At 51.1% G+C, this 21,067-nt stretch overlaps 1 protein-coding gene across 1 annotated transcript in view; it reads left to right on the top strand.

The window, feature by feature from the left end:
* PADI3 (peptidyl arginine deiminase 3) overlaps positions 1–21,067 on the top strand; it is a 38,898-nt gene that overhangs the window by 2,993 nt on the left and 14,838 nt on the right. Inside the window, exons 2-9 of the mRNA XM_001089024.5 lie at positions 9,261–9,441; positions 11,853–11,925; positions 15,354–15,415; positions 16,419–16,536; positions 17,535–17,660; positions 19,982–20,160; positions 20,627–20,730; positions 20,815–20,926. Of these exons, the coding sequence (XP_001089024.2) occupies positions 9,261–9,441; positions 11,853–11,925; positions 15,354–15,415; positions 16,419–16,536; positions 17,535–17,660; positions 19,982–20,160; positions 20,627–20,730; positions 20,815–20,926 (955 nt within the window). The remainder of the gene's footprint in view (positions 1–9,260; positions 9,442–11,852; positions 11,926–15,353; positions 15,416–16,418; positions 16,537–17,534; positions 17,661–19,981; positions 20,161–20,626; positions 20,731–20,814; positions 20,927–21,067) is intronic.

The following is a 21,067-nucleotide window of genomic DNA, read 5'->3' as shown; positions in this document are numbered from 1 at the left end:
ATGCCCCTACTGTGTGCCAGGTCATGTATTTAAGGCCCTTGGTAGAGGGAGGTAAGGCCCTGTCTTCTCTCTCTTAGGAAGAAGAGAGGGTTAAGGTAGGGTTTTAGGAGCTGGGCTCTGGGGACCACCAGGGAGCTGGCTTAGGCTTTTGGGGAGTCTCCGGTTACCTGGCTTTGAGGTAATCTGGATATTGGGAGAGGAGGGTGCAGAACTGTGGGACAGCTCCCGCCTCCCAAGTCTCCCAGCCCTCTCCTCGGGCCAGGTTTCTCAACCTCAGCACTACTGTCACGGTACCTCTTTGTCATGGGGGCCGCCCTGTGCACTGTAGGATGGAGAGCAGCATTCCGGGCCTCTCTTTGCTAGATACCAGCAGCACGCTCCCGAGTTGTGACAACCAAAAATGTCCCCAGACATTGCCAAATGTCCCCTGGGGTGGGGAGGAGAATAGCCCACCCATTGAGAACGAGTCTCTGAGACTAAGACTCAAAAAATCGGGGTGAACTTGGGAGCAGCGATGGGGTTGCTCCAGGGCATTGGATGAGAGGGGTGAGGAGCTGGTCATGGGAGGGAACCAAGTCTGGAGCAGAGCCAGTCCAGGACATAAATCCTGGTATTGGGTGGGTGGATGGGCAGTGAGGAGGAGGAAGGGGATTCAGTGGTTCTTGAAGGAAGGGGAAGCCACGGAGGCTGTGCCACAGGGGTAAGGAGGAGGGGTAAGGAAGGAGGGGTAGCTACCACTTGGCACCACTGTCTGCCTGCCATGGGGTGACTGGGCTGCGTGCCATGGGGTGACGCACCTACCCCTGCTACCTCGTGCCTGTTGGGCAGATGTGGCTCCGGTTTGACCTGCCCCAGGAAGCCTGAGGCTGGCTCCTCCCCAGCAGAGCTTCCTTAGAGGATAGAGGATGGATTGGGGCGATAGGAGACAAAGGCCATAGCTTCCTGGAGTCACCTGAGCCACACTGGAGGTTTACAGAGAAGGCCGAGGGTGGGACAGTCACAGGGTGGGGGATGGAAGCTCTGATACCTTCAAATGAGGGATTATTGGGCCCTGATGGCCGAACCCCCCAGGGGTGGGAGTGGAGAGCTCCTAGTTTGTTCATTCACACATTCTTCAAGTATTTCTTTTGAGTCTAGTGTGTGTACCAGTCAGAGCCTTGAAGGATGAGCACAGGCTCTGGGGACACACACAAGGGTACAGAAGCAGCCCCTCCCCTCTGAGAGGCCGGCAGAGGCTGGACAACCTTCTTACAGGAGTGCTGCAGAAAGGACTCGTTTCTGGGAAAGGGAGCAGGACTGAGTTAGCTCTGAGGTCCCTCCTGGCTTGGAGGTGCTGTGATGTAACATTCCTGGGTGCTCAGCCTGCGGGCCAACAAGAGAAAGGGCAGTAGGTGTGGTGGCTCCATCCTGGCTCTGCAACTTCCCAGCTCTCCGACTGTGGGAAACTCCTTTAACTTCTCTGAGTCTGTTTCCTCACCTGTCGCCTGGGGATGATAATAATACCAGCAATGACACTTAATGCCACTCCCCAGCAGTGCTGGTCCTAAGCACTTTCCATATGTTAACTAATTCTCACACAGTTCTAAAGTGGGTACTGTCATCATCGTCATCTTATAGATGAGAAAACAGAGGCACAGAGAGGTTAAACAACTTGCCCAAGGTCACACAGCCAGTGAGTGGCAGAGCCAGGATGTAACCCAGTTTGGCCTTACTTCAAAGGGCAGTTGGGGCATTGAATGAGATTGTGTGTGCAAAGCATGTAACTAATACTGATTTGTGGTGAACATTCAGTTATGTTAACTGTCATCATTATCATCATCATCGGTTTAAGGCTTTGTCCTGGGCCTGTGGACAGCCTCAAGCATCCCCAAACCTGCCATATGCAAGATGTCTGGGAAACAGCCCCTGGACCGTATTGGGAGGAGGAGTTGAAAAAAGATAAATTAGCCTAGCTGAGTCAGGGCAGGCTTCCTGGAGGAGGGGCACCAGTCAAAGCCTTGAAGGATGAGGACAAGCAAGTCTGTTGGGCCTCTCTATCTGTGGCAGTGGATTCAACTTTATCTTCTTGCCTTTCTATGAATTGAAGATGACCCAGGCATGATATGGGGGCTTTTCTTTCCTGAGCAGTGAGTCTTAGGATGGGGAAAGGGAAGGAAGGGTACCCTGGTGCACTGAGCCATGCACTGGGTGTCTGGTGGCTCATTAACTCCTCCCTGCAACTGGAGGCAGGGCTTAAACCCAGATCCCATCAAGTTCCATAGCCCAGTTGGTTTGCTCGGTTCCACACAGCTCTTTCTCAAGGCTCAAGCATCAGCGTAAACCTTAGCACAAAGCCTTGGTGCAGGAAGAAAGCTGCTTTCTTTTTTCTTTCCTTTTTTTTTTTTTTTTTTTTTCTGGAGACAGGGGCTCACTCTGTTGCCCAGGCTAGAACATAGTGGTGTAATCTCGGCTCACTGCAGCTGGACCTCCCCAGGCTCAAGCGATCCACCCGCCTCAGCCTCCTGAGTAGCTGGGACTACAAGCATGCACCACCGTCCCTGACTAATTTTTGTATTTTTTGTAGATATGGGGTTTTGCCATGTTGCCCAGGCTGGTCTTGAACTCCTGGGCTCAAGTGATCCGCCTGCCTGAGCCTCCCAAAGTGCTGGGATTACAGGTGAGAGCCACCATGTCTGGCCTGGTTTCATTCTTAATGGGCAAAATCAAAATCCCAGGATGACCTCTGGTGGAGAGGGCCATCCTCAGGGCCTCTGTCATTGGTCCAGTAGTAAGGACGGACTGGACCCACTCCCACGGCGCTTTCCCGTAACATGTGGAGATGCTTCCTGGAGTCTGTTGGGTTGTGGCTGCGCCTGTGGCTGAGGGGCCCGCGAAGCTGGTCACCTTTGGGATTCATCACAGGTGGCCTTGGAGAGCAGTCCCCAGGCTGGTTCAGTGAGACATCTCTGGGGTCTTACCCACCACTTCATTTTTCACTTGGGGAAACTGAGGCCCGGAGTGTGAAATGACTTGCTCAGGGTTACATAGCGAGTTAGGGACAGAGCTACAACTAGAAGCCAGATCTTCCAATCCAAACGAAGGATCTCTGGCTATTGGTGAAGAGGAAACTGAGTCACAGAGGTGCTGAGACTCACCTGGATTGGAGGTCCTGGTGGGGCTTGTGGCACCTCTGTGCTGGCACACTTGGCTCTAAGGGCCCCAGAGCTCCAGGTATTCTCAGCTGCACAGCTGTGTAGGCCCTGCAGTCAGAAGGTCCTAGAAGGTCAGGTCCCATCTACATGGCTGCAGAGGGGCCCAGCACACATAGCAGTCTGGAGGGCAGCTGAGTCTGTTCTGATGGCAGCCCAGACACCTCTAAGAGGGGGCCACCTTGACCTGAGCAGGTGCACAGCTCCCGCCCCTGAGAATGACCTCAAGTAGCAGCACATGGAAAAGACAGAAGGCAGAGAGCCCACCACTAAGGTACCCCAGGCAGGTGTCTCCTAAGGGACCACACCTGGTGATGAGCCATCCAGCTCCTCTTTTCTCCAGCTCAGAGGTTCTCAACCCTGGCAGTGTGTTTCAATCACCTGGGGACCCATAAAAAAATGGATGCCCAGGCCCCACCTTTCGAAACCTGATTCAACTCATCTCTGAAGGGTCCCAGCACCCTAGGTTTTCCAGGATCCACTGGGGATGAATGTGCATCTGGGTCTGAGCACTGCTGCCCTTGTTGGGAGGACAAACAGCTCATGTCACCCTGTCTCTGCAGAGGCTGCCTAATGGAGCCAGGACCCTGAGTTCTGGTCCTAGTTCTGTCGCCACTCACTATGTCATCTTGAGCAACTTTCCACTCAACCCTGGGCCTCATTTTCCCCATATGGACGCTGAAGGGGTTGGCATAGAACAGTGGGTTTCAAGTTCCACTCATGGAGGCCTCTGAATCCCCTCGCTGATTTGACAAAGCAGCTTCCATTCTGTCAACGTTGGATTTTGTTTGATGTGAGAGCTCTGACCTGCCTGTGCAGAGAGCTGGGACCTGGGGGGGCTGGTGCATTTCTACCCTTTTAAATACGGGGGATTTGGAAAAAGGGTGTACGTGGCTGCCACTTTCCAGGGGTGGGGTGGGGCAGGGCCATCCAGGATTACAGTGGGACCGTGATTTCTTGAACCTGGTTTTGTTGATGAGGCCGGCAGGGTCGGCGGATCTGGGATCCTTGCTGACTGGGAAGGGGCAGCTGGAACTGCCACCCAGAAACCCAGCTGCCTGGGTCTTGGTCTCCTCTGCTCCCACAGTCCAGCTCAGTGGAGACCTTGTTGGTCATCTTGTCAGCCTTTCTGTGTCCAGCCATGGGGACCTTTCCCATCGGTTTCTCAGCTCCTGAAATGTCTGGTTTTGTTCTCCCAGAAGAGTCCAGGCCCTGAGTCCATGAAGGGAGAAGGTTTGGGTTTGCAGGGGAGTGGGGACAGAGCTGGCGGTCAGTTCTGGCTCTGTCCTTTACTAGCTGTGTGACTTTGGGCAAATCACCTGCCATCTCCAAGGCTCAGTATTCTCATCTGTAAAGTGGGGATAATAGCACACGTGTCATACGGCTGTGGGGGATACCTTCATCACCAATGCCCCATCCTCCTCCTCACCATTGAAGGGGGTGATACACGAGGGGATGGGCTCACACTGAGTCAACTCTACACGCGCTGGAGAGACCAGGCTCCACCATTTCTAAGACAACCTACTCTAAGCCGTGATTCTCAGATGTCAGTGAACATCAGAATGGCTTAAAATGAGGTTCCAGGGCCCTGCCTGCAGCACTGTAAGAATCTACATTTTCAATAAGGTGGGTCTGAGGTTGGCTACTTTTAGGGAGACCAACTGCTCCTGTTTGTCTGGAACCTGGCAGGTTTTAGCACAGCAAATTCTGTATCCAGAGACAGTCTTAGTCCCAGCAAACCGATGCTGTCGGCCACCCTGCCACGTTTTACCCCCCACTCACCATCTTAGGCTGGCTGTGCCATGGGAGCAGTTGAGTTCTTGGGCTGGCTGGGAGGGTGTGGGGCTGGGAGAGCCCTGGACAGGCCTGTGTATGGAAGCCTCAGCAGGGGAGGGCCCAAGGCCCTGAGCCCAGGGCTAGACCAGAAGCACTGCCTAGAAAACCCAGAAGCCAGCATGTGGCGACTCAGCCATGCTGGCAGCTCAAGGTGGCCTGGAGAGGAAGGACTTTGTCCAGGTGAGGCTCCAGGTACTTCCCCTGTTCTCTAGGAAATGGGAAGCTAGATCCTCCTGTACCTGATGCAGGATCTCCTCCCAGCAGCTGCCCCTTTCATTTTCCTAGCACACAGTTTTCATAACAGGCATAAGCACTGGATTGGGAGTCAGCAGCCCTACCTTCTAGTCGCTTCTCTTTTGGGCCTCAGTTTCCCCAGCAGTGAAATGAGGGCATGACTTTTGCTTATCCTGAGTGCTTTACCCACACTGGTTCCTTTCATCTTCTCCTCATCCCCACCAGATAGATGTAGACGCTGCGGCTGAGGGAGGCAGTCACTCGCTCAAAGTCACACACCTAATGAGTGGTGGGACTGGGGTTTGAACCCAGTTGCCTGGCCCCGGGACCACGGGCTCAAGTACCTCAACACGGCTCCATCATGTTGCCCCTCCTGATCAAGAACCATCGCTGGCTCCCCATTACAGAGGGATAAAATGAAAACAAGCTCATTATAACCTGAGTCTAAACTAGACCTCTTAAGGCTCCATGGTGAAAACACATTCCCCTCACTTGTGTCTCCTCTTGGTGCCTTCCTTGGGGAACCTGCCCCAGCTGCCCAGCCCACTGTCTCATCCCGCCTCCAGACCCGTTTCCTGCACCCTCATTTACTTTAATAACCCCTTCCCTGTCCTGGGCCAATGGTGTTCCAAGCCTTTCCCATCTATTATCACACTTGAGTTTCATGATTGCCCATGAGGTTGGCCAAGTGTCATTATCCCACTTTATAGGTGAGGTTAATGGGCCCAGAGAGACTAAGTGATTTAGTCAAGCTCAGCTGGCTGATGTGTGACCCAGCCTGGTCTAGAACCTAATTCTTGACTCTGGTCCCAGCATCACCCGAGCCCTCGACTTCTGCGGACCCTCCCTTCCCCAACCTCAGATGTAGCTTGTTCACCTTCTGTGTGAAGCCCTTGTTCAGACCGTGGCCCCGGGGACTCTCCTGGACGGTAGGATCTTCATTAGGAATCCCCCAGCATCTCACACAGAGCCTGGCACATAGAGGGGCAAGGGCGCTGGGCTGAAATACCCTACACGCAGGGGCTGGAGCCTGGGGACTGAGTGGGATTTTCATACCAGAAGGACTATCAAGGGTGCTCAGCCCTCGCCCATGGACGCTCGGGGCCCAGGGAACAGCTTTGGGGTTGAGGGAGTTCCATAAAAAGTTTACAGGCTTCAGCCAGGCGTGGTGGCTCATGCCTGTAATCCCAGCTGGGAGGCTGAGGCAGGCGGATCACCTGAGGTCAGGAGTTCAAGACCAGTCTGGCCAATATGGTGAAACCCTATCTCTACTGAAAATACAAAAATTAGCCGGGCACGGAGGTGGGCTCTGTTGTTCCAGCTGCTTGGGAGCCTAAGGCATGAGAATTGCTTGAACCTGGGAGGTGGAGGTTGCAGTGAGCCGAGATTGCACCACTGCACTCCAGCCTGGCCACTGCACTCTAGCCTGGGCGACAGAGCGAGACTCTGTCTCAAAAAAAAAAAAAGGCTTACTTGGGTGGTGGAAGTCAGGTGCCTCAGGAGTGGGGCTGAGGGTGTTCCCGAGGGTATGAGAGGCTGCTCTTCCTACCCGGGTTTGTCTTCCTGTGTCTGTCTTTCTGACTCCCTGTCTCTGACTCTCCACCTCGCTGTGTCTCTCCACGTCTCTCTGTCCCTATTTCTCTGTCTCTGTGTCTTCATGCCTCTCTACCTGGGGCTGCCACTTCCCCTATGGGGCGCTGCCCAGGGCAGAACAGGCCAGAGGGCTCCACTAGCCCTGGAAATGATAGCCTTTGGGAGTCGGGTTGCCAGATAAAATAAAAGATGCCTAGTTAAAATTGAATTTCAGATAAATAATTAGTAATTTTTTAGTGTAAGTATATCCCAAATATTTCATGGGAGTTCCAAACAATGATTGACTGTTTATTCGAAATCCAAGTCCAGCTGAGCATTCTGTATTTTTATTTGCTAAGTCTGGCAGCCCTGCCTAAGAGGAGAAACAGGTGTGTCTGTCCCTCCCACCTGGTGAGGACACCTGACAGGGGCCCGGACCCCAGAGTGGGACCCGCCTGATGGAGAGAAGCCTGGGCTTGGTTTATTTCCCTTTTTATAAAAGAGCTGCTTTGAGATGTATCAGAATCATGTTGGTGGAAGAGCGAAGAGGGTGTTTTGGGGAGGTCTGCCTTACTCCGAGGGAAAATGGGAAAGTGGCGGAGTGGCCAGCTGTGAAAACTCGGGGAGTCCTGTACATATCCCGAGCCTCGTTTCCACATGTGTAAACAGGAGTAATTATCTCATCCTGGGACTGCAGTGAGGATCAGATGAGCTAATGTACAGAAAGGGTTGGCAGGCCTGCTGTGGTAAGGGCGCAGAGGCTGGGGGCTTTTTGTCTAACGGTATTGTTGTTATTACTACTCTTGGGGAGGTGGTGGGCAAGACTATGGACTGAGGAGGCACATGGCTGGGTTTGGATCCCAGCCCCACCACAGACCTTGGGCAAGTTACTTAACCTCAGCTTTCCCATCTGTATAATGGGAGACAGTAATAGATGGTGCCTCCCTTCTAGGGTTATTGAGAGGATTGCATGATGGGCTGGCACAGAGCATGAGCTCAACAAGTGTCAGTCACTGTTATCCCCCAGGGGGGTGCGTGCCGCTTCCTCCAGGAAGCCCTCCAACTCACAGTGGCCTCTCCCTACATGGGTTCCCACTAAGCTGTAATTCTGTGGCCCTGAGCCCCATCTGGCTCCCCTGGACAATGTTGGTCCTCAGCTCCCCAGCGGGATCAACAGCTCTGGGGCAGTGGGGAGAGCAGTGGGTGGATCGGCCCAGCCAGGTAGCATCTGAGTGCACAGTGGGCACCCCACAGTCAAAGGATGCACAGGCTGGTTTCCAGCGAAGAACCCCAGACTAGTAGGAACGAGGGAAATGCAATCTCAGGGTCAGGTAACATCACAGATATTTTAAACCTGCAATTAGTGCCTCGTTGTCTGACCAAATCCGGCCAAGTTTCCCAGGTGACACTGCGGAGCTGTGGAACAGCAGGGGCTTGGAGTCAGACCTGGTGCACACCTGGCTCTGCCGTTTGATGCAACCATAGGCTTGTCACTAGGCCTCCTTGAGCCTCAGTTGCTAATATGTTAAATGGGGATGATGTTGCTCACCTTACAGCTTGTAAGAGTGGAGGGAGCTGTGTGTACCAGGTGCCTGCCATGCAGCGGGCACTCAACCAGATTGAATTCCCTTCCCAGGGAAGAATCCAAGGATATCTTGCCACCCACTAAGGAGACATGTGATGGGATCTGGGGTGAGAATTGCTCTTTTTAAAGCTCTCAGAACTGTAAGGGGCTCCACCCACCACTGGCTGGTGTTCACTGAGCTCTTCGTGCCCAGCCCTGCCCTGGGGATTTATCCAGCACACGGCTGGGTTCTGACTTCTGAGGAGCTCGCCATTCTGGTGGGTGGTAAAGAAACTCACAAGGGAAATGTTAATGACATTAACACAGGGGCTTAGAATGTCAGACTGTGTGTATGTTTTTTGTTTTGTTTTGAAACCGAGTCTTGCTCTGTTGCCCAGGCTGGAGTGCAGTGGTGCAATCTTGGCTCACTGCAACCTCTGCTTCCTGGATTCAAGCGATTCTCCTACCTCAGCCTCCCCAGTAGCTGGGATTACAGGCGCATGCCACTACGCCCGGATAATTTTTTGTACTTTTAGTAGAGACGGGGTTTCACCATGTTGGCCAGGCTGGTCTCGACCTCAAGTGATCTGCCCGCCTTGGCTTCCCAAAGTGCCTGACCTCAAGTGATCTATCTGCCTCAGCTTCCCAAAGTGCTAGGATTAAAGGAGTGAGTCACCACACCTGGCTGACTGTGTATATCTTTGTGTGGGGTCCAGGCTTGACTCCTGGGAACTTGCTGTGAGGATCTGAGGGGCCTGTGTGGCCAAGGAAGGCTTCCTAGAGGAAGCAGGGCTTGAGCCAAAGCTCAAACATCTGAGCAAAACACACCTCCTTCAGCACCGCCCATGGCTGTCTGTCCTGCCCAGGTCAGTGCCTGAGGGCACAGAGATGTTCGAGGTCTATGGGACGCCTGGAGTGGACATCTACGTCTCTCCCAACATGGAGAGGGGCCGGGAGCGTGCAGACACCAGACGGTGGCGCTTTGACGCGACTTTGGAGATCATCGTGGTCATGAACTCCCCCAGCAATGACCTCAACGACAGCCATGTGAGCTGGTCCCTGGTGGGGTGGGGAGAGATTGCGGGGGAGGCAGCTGTCTAGCTCTAGGAGGGCCCAACATTCTCTTTCTCTAGAGCGCAGGGCAGCACAGTGGGTAAGTGCCTGGCCCGGGAGCCATGCTGCTGGTTTTGAATCCCAGCTCTTCAAGTTACAGACACATACCTTGTGTCCTTGGAAAGCCGTATCACCCCTCGGGGCCTCTGTCTGCCATCTGTAAAATGGAATAATCAGAACCCCTGTGTCCTATCATTGCTGCGGAGTGCCACAGGAGCCAGTGTTGCTCCTTCTCTTGCTTCCCAAGACCCCCTGGAGAAGGAGTTGTCCCAGTTCTGCTGAGTTGGGTCTCAGTTTCCCCATATATAGGCTGAGGGTTGATCAGGGGATCTCTGCCACTTTGAATGAAAGAGAGAAAGCAGGGACAGGGGAGGGACACCGGTGCCTGGGGAGACCCCCTTCCTAGGTGACAATTTCCCCAAGGTGCTTTGCTATCCCTAATCCACTCTCTTCCTGACCATATTTGCAGGGTAGGAGACGTTTAACACATGGGAGAAATGGGTGGCCATTAAACTTGGCACAGGTGATGTTCACTTCAAGGGCTGATGGGGACCAGGACTTGGAGGGTGGGAGTAGTGGGATCCACTCCATGTCAGAAGCGATGTTTCAGAAACTGGCCCTTTAAGGAGCACTGACCACGTGCCAGGCACTGGGCAGCCATGACCTCATCCGGCCCTCACAGCAGCCCAGAGAGGCAGGGGACTGATGCCCATTTCACAGATGGGACAACTGACAACTGAGGTTCAGAGTAACTGTCCCTGGACCACATACTAATGGTCAGGAGAGCTAGAATTCAGTGCAGACCTGCCTGACCCCTGGGGGCAGCCTCCCTCCATCACCCCCACCTCTGTTCCCAGCCATGCATCTGAATTGAGCCTCTCCACTGAGCTCTGTGAGGCACATGGTGCAGGACCCAGTGAACCCATTTAACAGGCAAGAAAAGTAAGACGGAGAAGGGGCGTGGCCTTCCTGAAGTCACATGATCTAGCGAGTGGCAGAGTTGGTGAGAGTCAGGACAGAGTCCCAGGGGCAGTGCAAGAGGACTGGCCAGCCTGTGAGGGGCCTCACCTTGGTGCCGGTTGAACTGGGGATGGTGTGGGTACTCCCCGCCTTGAATTCCTTGGCCATGATGGCTGGTGGGATGGAGGAAGTTCAGAGTCTCTCCCACTCTTTCCCCTGCCCGCCATATGCCCCTGCTCCCAATCCGGCCTTTGGCCAGGATCCTAGTAACTGGATGTTTGAGGCAAGCATCACTGCTGGTGATTGACACGTGGGGGTCAGTAATTGCAGGATTTAGGGGCTCCCAGGACTAAGGAGGTGAGTGGCCCCTGCAAGATCTTCCCCTCTGGCTGAAATTCAAACATCAGAAGCAGAGAGTTGAGAGACCCACATCAGGAGGGAGCACCCCAACAGGAGGGTCTTGCTTTAAAGGGAACTTGGATGCCTTGGATTCGTCTGCCTCCAAACAAATATCATCCTCGCCATCTTCATCCTCACCCTGTAACAGTTCTTGGGTGCTCACTGTGGGCCGGGCACCGAGCTGCACATGCCCCATGCATGACTCCTTTCATCTTCACAGCCTCTAATTAGTCCTAAGGGGTAGGAACTATTATTATCCCCACTTTACAGTTGAGGAAATTGAGGCCCAGAGAAGATCAGTAACTTTTCCTGGGATATTCAAAAGTGGAGGATCCAGAATCTGAGTCCAGGCCATCTGACCCCAGAGTCCTGCATTTAACCACCCCCCACCCCACCAGATGCCATCTGCCCACTGATAACAGTAGCTGGTATTTCTCGGGCACTTCCTATGGACTCAGTCTTTTACATTTATCATTTCCAAGCTGCACTGCAAGCCTCTGAGGTAGAGACCTATAGAGGTAGAGACCTTTTCCCATTTTGCAGATGAGAAAACTGAGGTGGCTCAGAGAGGTGAGAGGCCTTGGCCAAGGTCATAGAGTACCCAGAGGTTCCAGGCTCAAGCCCAGGCCTGAGTCCCACAGACAAGAATGTTGGCTTGGAGAGTGTCCCTAAACCCTGCCTAGTCCAAACCCTTTATTTTACAAATGGCAAAACTGAGACCCAAAGGGGAGTAAGAGCTTGTCAAAAATCACGGAGTAGGTTATTGGAGGGACTGGGACCCAAGTCTCTAGAGAAGCTCTTACAAATAGCTCCCGTTTTACAGATGTGCCAACCAAGACACAGAAAAATAAATGGCACAGAGGAGGTTAAAGAAAGAGCAAGGTTCCTGGAGCCCCTTCCCCTCCTTACCAGATCCCCGAGAACTATCTTTTGGGGTGGGAGCTCTTGGCTTCTGCTGGTATCACTCTGTGCCCAACTCTCCACAGGTTCAGATTTCCTACCACTCCAGCCACAAGCCTCTGCCCCTGGCCTATGCGGTGCTCTACCTCACCTGTGTTGGTAAGTTGGGGGCCATGTGAATGGTGTGGCCAAGGGCACATTTTAAAAATTCAAACAGTACAAAAGAGTATACATTGAAAATTAAACCTCCTTCCCTCCAACTCAAGACTTCTAGTTCCCCAAACCCAGCATTTTCCTGGAGATATGCTGAGCTTATATATGAAGGCACATACATACCTGTATATCCCTACTATTTTGTAAGCAAATTGAAGCATACTATAGACATGAAACTGGACCTTGCTTTTGCCAGCTTAAAGTTTTTCTGCTAAGCCTCCACAAATGGATATATAAACTCCATGCAAGATGACTCAGATGTTGGAGCTATCAGACAGGGCATGCAAAGTAATTGTGATTAATATGTTAAGAGTTCTAGTAGAAAAGGTGGACAACGTGCATGAACAGATGGGGAATTTCAACAGAGAAGAAAATTGTTAAGAAAGAGTCAAATGGAAATGCTAGAAATAAAAACCATAATAATGGAGATTTAAAAAATGCTTTTGAAGGTTTCACCAGTAGACCTGACACGGCTTAGGAAAGAATCAGTGAACTTGAAGATAAGTGAATAAAAGTTACCCAAACTGAAACCCAAAGAGAAAAAAGAATAAAACAAACAAATGAAAAAACATAAGAAATCTAAGAGCTCTGTGACAGTATCAGACAGTCTAAATTCAATGCAATTCCCATAGAAATTCCAACATGGCTTTTTTTTTTAATGGAGTTTCACTGTTGTTGCCCAGGCTGGAGTGCAGTGGCACAATATCAGCTCACTGCAACCTCCGCCTCCCAGGTTCAAATGATTCTCCTACCTCAGCCTCCTGAGTAGCTGCGATTACAGGCGCATGCCTTCACGGCCAGCTACTTTTGTATTTTTAGTAGAGACAGGGTTTCGCTGTGTTGGCCAGGCTGGTCTTGAACTCCTGACCTCAGGTGATCTGCCTGCCTCGGCCTCCCAAAGTGCTGGGATTACAGGTGTGAGCTACTGTGCCCAGCCCCAACATGGCTTTTTACTATACAGAGTAAAAAGATCCTACAGAGCTGATCCTAAAACTTGTATGGAAGAGCAAAGGTCAAGAATAGCTAAGATGATTTTGATGAAGAACAAGGTGGAGGGATTCACAATTCCAAATATCAAGACTTTTTTTTCAAGCTATAGTACTTGAGGCATTGTGAAATTGGTATAGAGCAATGGAGCAAATAAGAGAACCCAGAGACAGACCCATGCTTGTGTGGCCATAAATGAACTTGGAGCCCTACCTCACACCATACTCAAAAATAAATTTCAAGTCAGTTAAAAATCTTAAGGTGAAAATCAAAATTATAAAGCTTTTAGAAAAGAATATCTTTGTACCCTCAAGATAGTAAAGATTTTCTTTAACAAGGCAAAATGAAAGTGCAAAGATCGTAAGGGGAAAGATTGCTAAATTAGACTGTATTGAAATTAAAAATTTATGTGCAACAGACGACAAGTAAAAAGCCAAACTATGAACTAGGAGAAGAAATCTGCAATGCATACGGCTGACTTGGTGCATATAGCATATGAAGAACTCCAATCAATAAGAAAAGGACAAAAATAATAGAAATGGGCAAAAACATGAATAAGCAATTCACAGAAGAGAAAGCCCCAGTGATCAAAACCCAAATTAAAAGATGCCTAACTGAGCATTGCCAAGGTGGTGAAGCTGGGAAACTCCTTACAAAGGAGTGGGTGGGAGTTTGCTTTGGCTCACACACTTGCGAAGCAATAAGCAAAGAAGTTGAAAATGCTTTATCTGTAGGAGGCATTTTTTAGAAGCAGAACTTCTAGGTTATAGAGAATCTATATTTTTTAACTTGATAGATACTGCCAAATTGCTCTCCAAAAACATTGTATCAGTATACATGTCTGCCAACTGCATATATGCTTTGCCAACACTGCATTATCAACTTTTTCCCTTTTTGCCAATCAGTTGGCATCTCACTGTTGTTTTACTTTGCCTTTCTTTAGTTAGGAGTGAGGTTAGGCATTCCCCATCTGCAGCCCAAATGCATACACACATGATCATTGGAAAACAACATAGACAGAAAAGTACATAAAGCTTTATTTTACATACATATGTGTATAAATCATATGAACACACACACACACACGCACACGAATAATTGCAAAGCAAACTGAAGAATAGCCCAGGAAATAAACCCAAGAGTAGCCCAAGAAATAAAACACTACCAGCACCCCAAAGTCCCCCTCAATGTCCCTCTCTGATCATAACTCCCTCCTTCCCCTACAGGTAACCACTATCTTGTGATAAGTATTTTCTTGCTTTTCCTTATGGTTTTATCTCCTGAATATGCATACCCAAATAACATGGTCTCATTTTACCATCTGATTTTCTATGGATGCAGTCATATCATGTATATTCTTTTTGCCCCATGTTATGTTTGTGAGATTTATCCACTTGTTGCATGGTGGTTGAGTATCTTTTCGCAAGTTTAAAAATAATTTCAGGCCACACGTGGTGGCTCATACTTGTAATCCCAGCACTTTGGGAGGCTGGGGTGGGTGGATCACTCGAGCCCAGGAGTTCAAGACCAGCCTAGACAACATGGTGAAATCCTGTCTGTATGAAAGATACAAAAATTAGTTGGGCATGGTGGCATGCACCAGTAGTCCCAGCACTCAGGAGGCTGAAGTGGGAGGATCACTTGAGCCCAGGAGGCAGAGGTTGCAGTGAGCCATGATCATGCTACTGCACTCCAGCCTGGGCAACAGAGACCCTGTCTTGTCTCGGGAAAAAAAAAAAAAAAAAAAAAAAATCCTATCCAATTTATTCTTTTTTCTCTCCCTCCGTGCTCCTCACTGCTGCTTCTTTAAGAACTAAGAATACTACTTTTTTTTTTCAGAGCAGGAAGATTGATCTGACCTCTTGAATGCTCCATTTGCATTGTGAAATCTCCCCCAGTGTCTAGGGATAAATGTTAAGAAGGTGGGATGGGGGTGGGATTTGGGGACTGTGAGTGGCTCAGAGAGGACACACAGTCAGTAGGTGGCAGAACCTGGGTTCGTGTTCACATCTGTTTGACACCGAAGTCCAGGTTTGCTACCCCATTCCAAGGAGATGAGGCGGCTTTATATAGACAAGAATGTTCCTGGAGACCTGGGCTCAGTTCAGGCCGTGCCTGGGACTGCAAGGGCTGCAAGGATGCAGATAGGAAGTGGTCAGGGAAGGTTTCCTAGAGGTGGCAGCATTTGTCCTGGGCCTTTGCTGTGACCCTGCTTCTTGCCTCAGGCCTCTTTCCCCAGCCCAGAGGGTGCAGATGCCCTCACCTCTTGGATGGTGTCTCCTTGGAAATGACTTGCCTTTGAACAGCCCCAGACAAGCCCTGAGATCAAGGCCTGCCCTGGGCTCCTGGGAACCTTGTAGTGACTTACCCTCCGCCTCCTCTTACAGACATCTCTCTGGATTGCGACCTGAACTGTGAAGGAAGGCAGGACAGGACCTTTGTAGACAAGGTAAGCATCTCTGCCTGGGCCCAGGAAGCAGGAGTACAGTTGGAGCTTGCTCTAGGTTGGGTTAAGAAGGGCGAGGCCATTACAGATATCCCCCTGCCTCCCAGCTGATACTGAGGCCAAGGGAGCCAAAAACAGAAACCAGGCATGGCTGGCTGGGGATCTTCTTTCACCAGGAGAAAAATCATCACCAGGAATTATCAGGCATGGAAGTACCCAGCCCTGAGCTAGGCCTTGGTTTGTGGGATCAAGACCTTCTGGACTCATAATCTAGGTCAGGAGTGGGCAAACTTTTTCCATGAAAAGTCACATAGGAAGTATTTTAGGCTTTGTGGGCCATATGGTCTCAATTCTGCCATGATAGTGCGAAAGCAGCCACAGTTAATACACAAACAGATGCATGTTACTGTGTGCCAATAAAACTTTATTTATACAAACAGGCAGCGGGCCTGATTTGGCTCACAGTTCATAATGTGCTGATCCTGACCTAGGTGAGAAGAGAAACCAAATATGAAACTGTTGAAGAACTTGGGACTGAATTGTGTTGGGACTTGGTGCCCTGGGAGTTAAAGGAGAAAGTCGAGGTGGGCTGGGCAGGAGAGGAAGGCTTCCTGGAGGGACGTGCCCTTGAACTGGGCTCTGAAGGGATGCAGGAGGGATGGCATTCCAGGTGCAGGGAATGGCAGAAGCAAAACTAAGGAGGGTTTAATGGAGGAATGAGCACAGAGTAAGGCATGTGGTCCTATAATCGGGAGGTTGCCTATTGAGAAAGAGGATGTTGGCTGAAGGCCCATCACAGCCAGCCATGAAAGACAGCTCTGCACTTTGGACTGGATGGTGTGGGCAATAGAGAGCCATTGCCATTGCCATGTCTTGAGAAGGTGTTTCGAGAACGTGGACCTAACCTCACAGGGTGGGGTGGTTACAGGCCAGGCTGGGGTTCCTGGGCAGGGAGGCACAGGTCTCATCTGAGCCCTCACCACTGGCTATGTTTTGCCATTGGCAGCGGCAGTGGGTCTGGGGGCCCAGGGGGTATGGTGGCATCTTGCTAGTGAACTGTGACCGTGATGATCCAAGCTGTGGTGTCCAGGACAACTGCGACGAGCACGTGTGCTGCCTGCAAGGTGAGGCCAGGGCAGCCTGAGTCCCCAGGTGTCCAGGGTCACTGCTCAGTTACCCCTTGGGAGTTCCAACCGACCCACGGGACTCTGAGGCCAGAGTCCAGGGGAGAGCGCCAGCCTCCAGATACTCCTCAATGCTCCTCAAAACCCATCTCAGGCTGGCAGCTGCCCCTCCCTAGTGTCTCTAGTGCCAGCAGGCACTCACATGCCAGGGCAGAAGCTCTGGAAATGAGCCACTTAGCCATTCTCTTCCTCCAGGGGAGCAGAGGATGCTAGCATTGTTTGAGCATCTACTGTGTGCCAGGCCCTTTCCCCAAATTCTCGTTGAATCATCCAAGTGGGACGGTATCATCACTCCACTTTAGAGATGAGGATGCTGAGACTCAGAAGCAAGGAGACTCCCTGAAGACGGTGTCTGATCCAGGGCCTCCCCTCTCAAACCCAAATCTGGGCCTCCTCCTTCTGCACCTCTGGCCTGCATTTCTGTGACACCCCACCTCTTGCTAAGCCCATCTGTCCTGAATTCCAGCCCCATGGAGAATGAGCTGCAATATTCCAGGGTGTGCTAGGCGCTGTCCATGGAAGAAGCCCATGGCTGCCTTCTGAAGTGGGGACCATTGGAGATGGGGATGCTCGGGCTCCGGAAGGGAGGGGCTTGTACCGTGTCACAGGGAGGGATGCTGGGACGGACACCAGAACCCACACCTGCAAAATGCCCCATGGTCTTACCCTCCTCGCTTCTCTGGAGCACCTGTTGTGTGTCAGACACCGGCTGGCTATGCCACACTTCATGTTTCTCTGGGCAATTGAGGAAACATGAGTCCAGGAGAGCATAGATGTCCTCGTGGTTTGTTCTTGATAGCTTCCAGGGTTTTCACAAAGCTGGGGCTGGGAGACCCAGGTCTTGATACCCACTGACCAGGGGAGGGAGCGAGGCAGCAGAGGAAGAGGCCAGTGGCCAGGACTCCCCTGAGTCACTACCACTCTGTCTGGTTTCACAGACCTGGAAGATATGTCTGTCATGGTCCTGCGGACGCAGGGCCCTGCAGCCCTCTTTGACGACCACAAACTTGTCCTCCACACCTCCAGCTATGATGCCGAACGGGCACAGGTCTTCCATGTCTGCGGTGAGTTTGTGCCACTCCCCCTTGCCGTCTGTGCCCTGTTGCTAGGTTACCTGCCAGGGAACCTCGTCTTCCTGCCTTGGGCCATGGGCAGGTCCTGCTCACACTCTGGGAGATGCCCTGGTGGGTGGCGGGTCACAGTAAGAACAGTCAGAAGTGGGGGCTTTGGAACTGACGAACTGGTGCCCCCAGCACAACACCTGGCCTGATGTCATTTTATTGGATGAATGAACTTTTCAAATACATTTTAAGCATGTGTAGAAATTCTTATCAAAAATTTCAAACATACACAAAAAGCAGGCCGATGAATCCCCACATGCCTGTCACTCAGATTAAACAATTATCACTGTTTTGTCTGTCTCGCTGAAGTATTGTAAAACCAACCCCAAACACTATAAATTTCACCCCTAATTAATTCAGTTTGTGTTCCCCCCCAAATATAGATAGCTGTTGTTTTACATAGTCACAGTGCCCAAATCACAAGAAATAAAGTAAGAATCTAAATGCCTTTGAGAAAGTAAAACTGTATACAAGTAATAAGATGTTTTTTTTTTTTTTTTTTTTTGACGGAGTCTCGCTCTGTCGCTCTGGTTGGAGTGCAGTGGTGCGATCTTGGCTCACTGCAACCTCCACCTCCCAGGTTCTGGCGATTTTCCTGCCTCAGCCTCCCAAGTAGCTGTGACTACAGGCATGTGCCACCACCCCCAGCTAAATTTTTGTATTTTTAGTAGAGACGGGATTTCATTGTCTTAGCCAGGATGGTCTCTATCTCCTGACCTCGTGATCCGCCCACCTTATTCTCCCAAAGTGCTGGGATTACAGGCGTGACGACCACGCCCAGCCGCTTATTTTTTAAATAATGACAATGACATTTTTAAAATAATAACAATTTTTAAAATAAAGACAATATGGAAGTATAGAAAATGAAACCTGAGAGTTCTCTACCCCGTCTCTAAATCTGACTTTTTTATTTTATTTATTTATTTATTTATTTTTGAGTCAAGGTCTTGCTCTGTTGCCCAGGCTGGAGTGCAGCAGCGTGATCTCAGCTCGCTGCAGCCTTCACCTTTCAGGCTCAAGCAGTCCGTCCACCTTAGCCTCCCAAGTAGCTGGGACTACAGGCATGTACCACCACACCCTGCTAATTTTTCTTTTTTTTTTTTTTTTTTTTTTGGTAAAGACAGGGTTTCACCTTGCTGCCCAGGCTGGTCCTGAACTCCTGGGCTCAAGCAATCCACCCACTTTGGCCTCCCCAAGTGCTAGGATTATAGACGTGAGACGCCACACCTGGCCTAAATCTGACTCTCGCTGTTAACGAGTTGGGTTGTGCGCTTCCCAACTTTATTATACATGCTCTCCGGCATGTGTTCATATGCTGCTTTCCAACCGGCTTCTTTCATTGAGTGATAATCCCACACGTCTTTCCTGGTATTTATTGAGCTCCACTTCATTCTTTTCCACTGCTGTATAATATTCCTAAGCATAGAGGTGCTGTGACTTACACAGTTCTCCGAACATCACAGTGCTTTGCAGTGTTTTGATTTTATAACAGTGGAGGTTGCTTGAGGTCAGGGGCTTTGTTCAAGTCCAGAACCGTGCCCCGTGGGTGCACTGTAGTTGCACAGTAAATATTTGATGAATTAATGAATATCGAGCACTCTCGTACAGAAATATTATGTGAATCTGTACCTTTTATTGTTTGTTTGTTGTTTTGTTTTTTGTTTTTTTTGAGACGGAGTCTCGCTCTGTGCCCAGGCTGGCGTAAAGTGGTGTAACCTCGGCTCACTGCAACCTCCGCCTCCTAGGTTCAAGCGGTCCTCCTGCCTAAGCCTCCTGAGTAGCTGGGATTATAGGTGTGCACCACCACCGCCCGGCTAATTTTTGTATTTTTAGTAAAGACAGGGTTTCACCATGTTAGCCAGGCTGGTCTTGAACTCCTAACTTCAGATGATCCACCACCCTCGGCCTCCCAAAGTGCTGTGATTACAGGCATCAGCCACCGTGCCCAGCCTGGAGATGTATTTTTGTAGGAAAGATACCTAGTAGTGGAATTGCTGGGCTAGGGGTAAACATTACTTTGTTGGATGCTGCCAAATTGCCCTCCAAAAAGACATGAGCGCCAGTCTTAGAAAGGAAGATCCTTTTCCCCAGCCGCGCCCCCGCTGTGTATTACCTGTCCTCTCCTTTGCCAGTGGAGGTGAAAGGATGGAGTTGTTGGAGGACTTGGAATTTTTGGTGAGGCTGCAGACCTCTTCCTGTGTCCCTCATATTCATGCTCCCTGGGCCCACAGGGAGTCACAGCCACCCCTTCCCTCCCCTTCCAGGTCCTGAGGATATGTGTGAGGCCTATAGGCATGTGCTGGGCCAAGACAAGGTGTCCTATGAGGTACCCCGCTTCCATGGGGACGAGGAGCGCTTCTTCGTAGAAGGCCTGTCCTTCCCCGATGCCGGCTTCACAGGACTCATCTCCTTCCATGTCACTCTGCTGGACGACTCCAACGAGGTAGGGACAGAGGGGGTTCAAGAGGGGGTCCACTCAGGACCAGCGTGGGCAACATGGTGAAACCCCATCTCTACAAAAAAAAAAAAAAAATTAGTGAGGCATAGTGGTGTGCACCTATAGTCCCAGCTACTTGGGAAGCCGAGGTGGGAGGATCACCTGAACCCGGGGGGTTGAGGTTGCAGTGAGCCATGATCACCCCACTGCACTCTACAGCCTGGGCAACAAAGTAAGACCCTGTCTCAAAAAAATAATAATAATAAAGGGCGGTGGGGAGGGCTCCATTCCTAGTAAGTCTACCAGGCACCACTGGTGTGAAAGACCCCGGACTTCTTGGCCCCCCCTCTGGTTCATTTCCGTCTTGCAGAGAAGCAAGGGGCTTTCTTACAGACCTCAGTGGTGGACTCAGAGTCCCCCCAGGCCTCTGGACTCCAAGTCCAGCTCTTTCTCCCCTGGTCTGCCCCTGCAGGATTTCTCGGCATCCCCTATCTTCACTGACACTGTGGTATTCCGAGTGGCACCCTGGATCATGACACCCAGCACCCTGCTGCCCCTAGAGGTGTACGTGTGTCGGTGAGTCTTGGGGCAGTGGGTGACTCCTCTGGCCCCCAGGCCCTGGCTCCATCCTGAGCCCCTCCTCCCTGGGCTTCTCCATAGTGTGAGGAACAACACGTGTTTTGTGGATGCGGTGGCAGAGCTGGCCAGGAAGGCCGGCTGCAAGCTGACCATCTGCCCACAGGCCGAGAACCGCAACGACCGCTGGATCCAGGTAACCACACCTGCTGGGCAGGGCCCGGCCAGGACACCATCCTAGAGGGAAAGGCCTTCATCTGGAGGCCACCGAGAAACACCCAGGAGGACCTGGGTGCTCCCCAGGGAACTTGCTGCCCTTTCTAATGTGAGACCTAGA

Source organism: Macaca mulatta, chromosome 1 (genome assembly GCF_049350105.2).
Source record: "Macaca mulatta isolate MMU2019108-1 chromosome 1, T2T-MMU8v2.0, whole genome shotgun sequence".
NCBI lineage: Eukaryota > Metazoa > Chordata > Mammalia > Primates > Cercopithecidae > Macaca > Macaca mulatta.
Note: the sequence above shows the minus strand (reverse complement) of the source record. Positions and strands in the feature narration are given on the sequence as shown.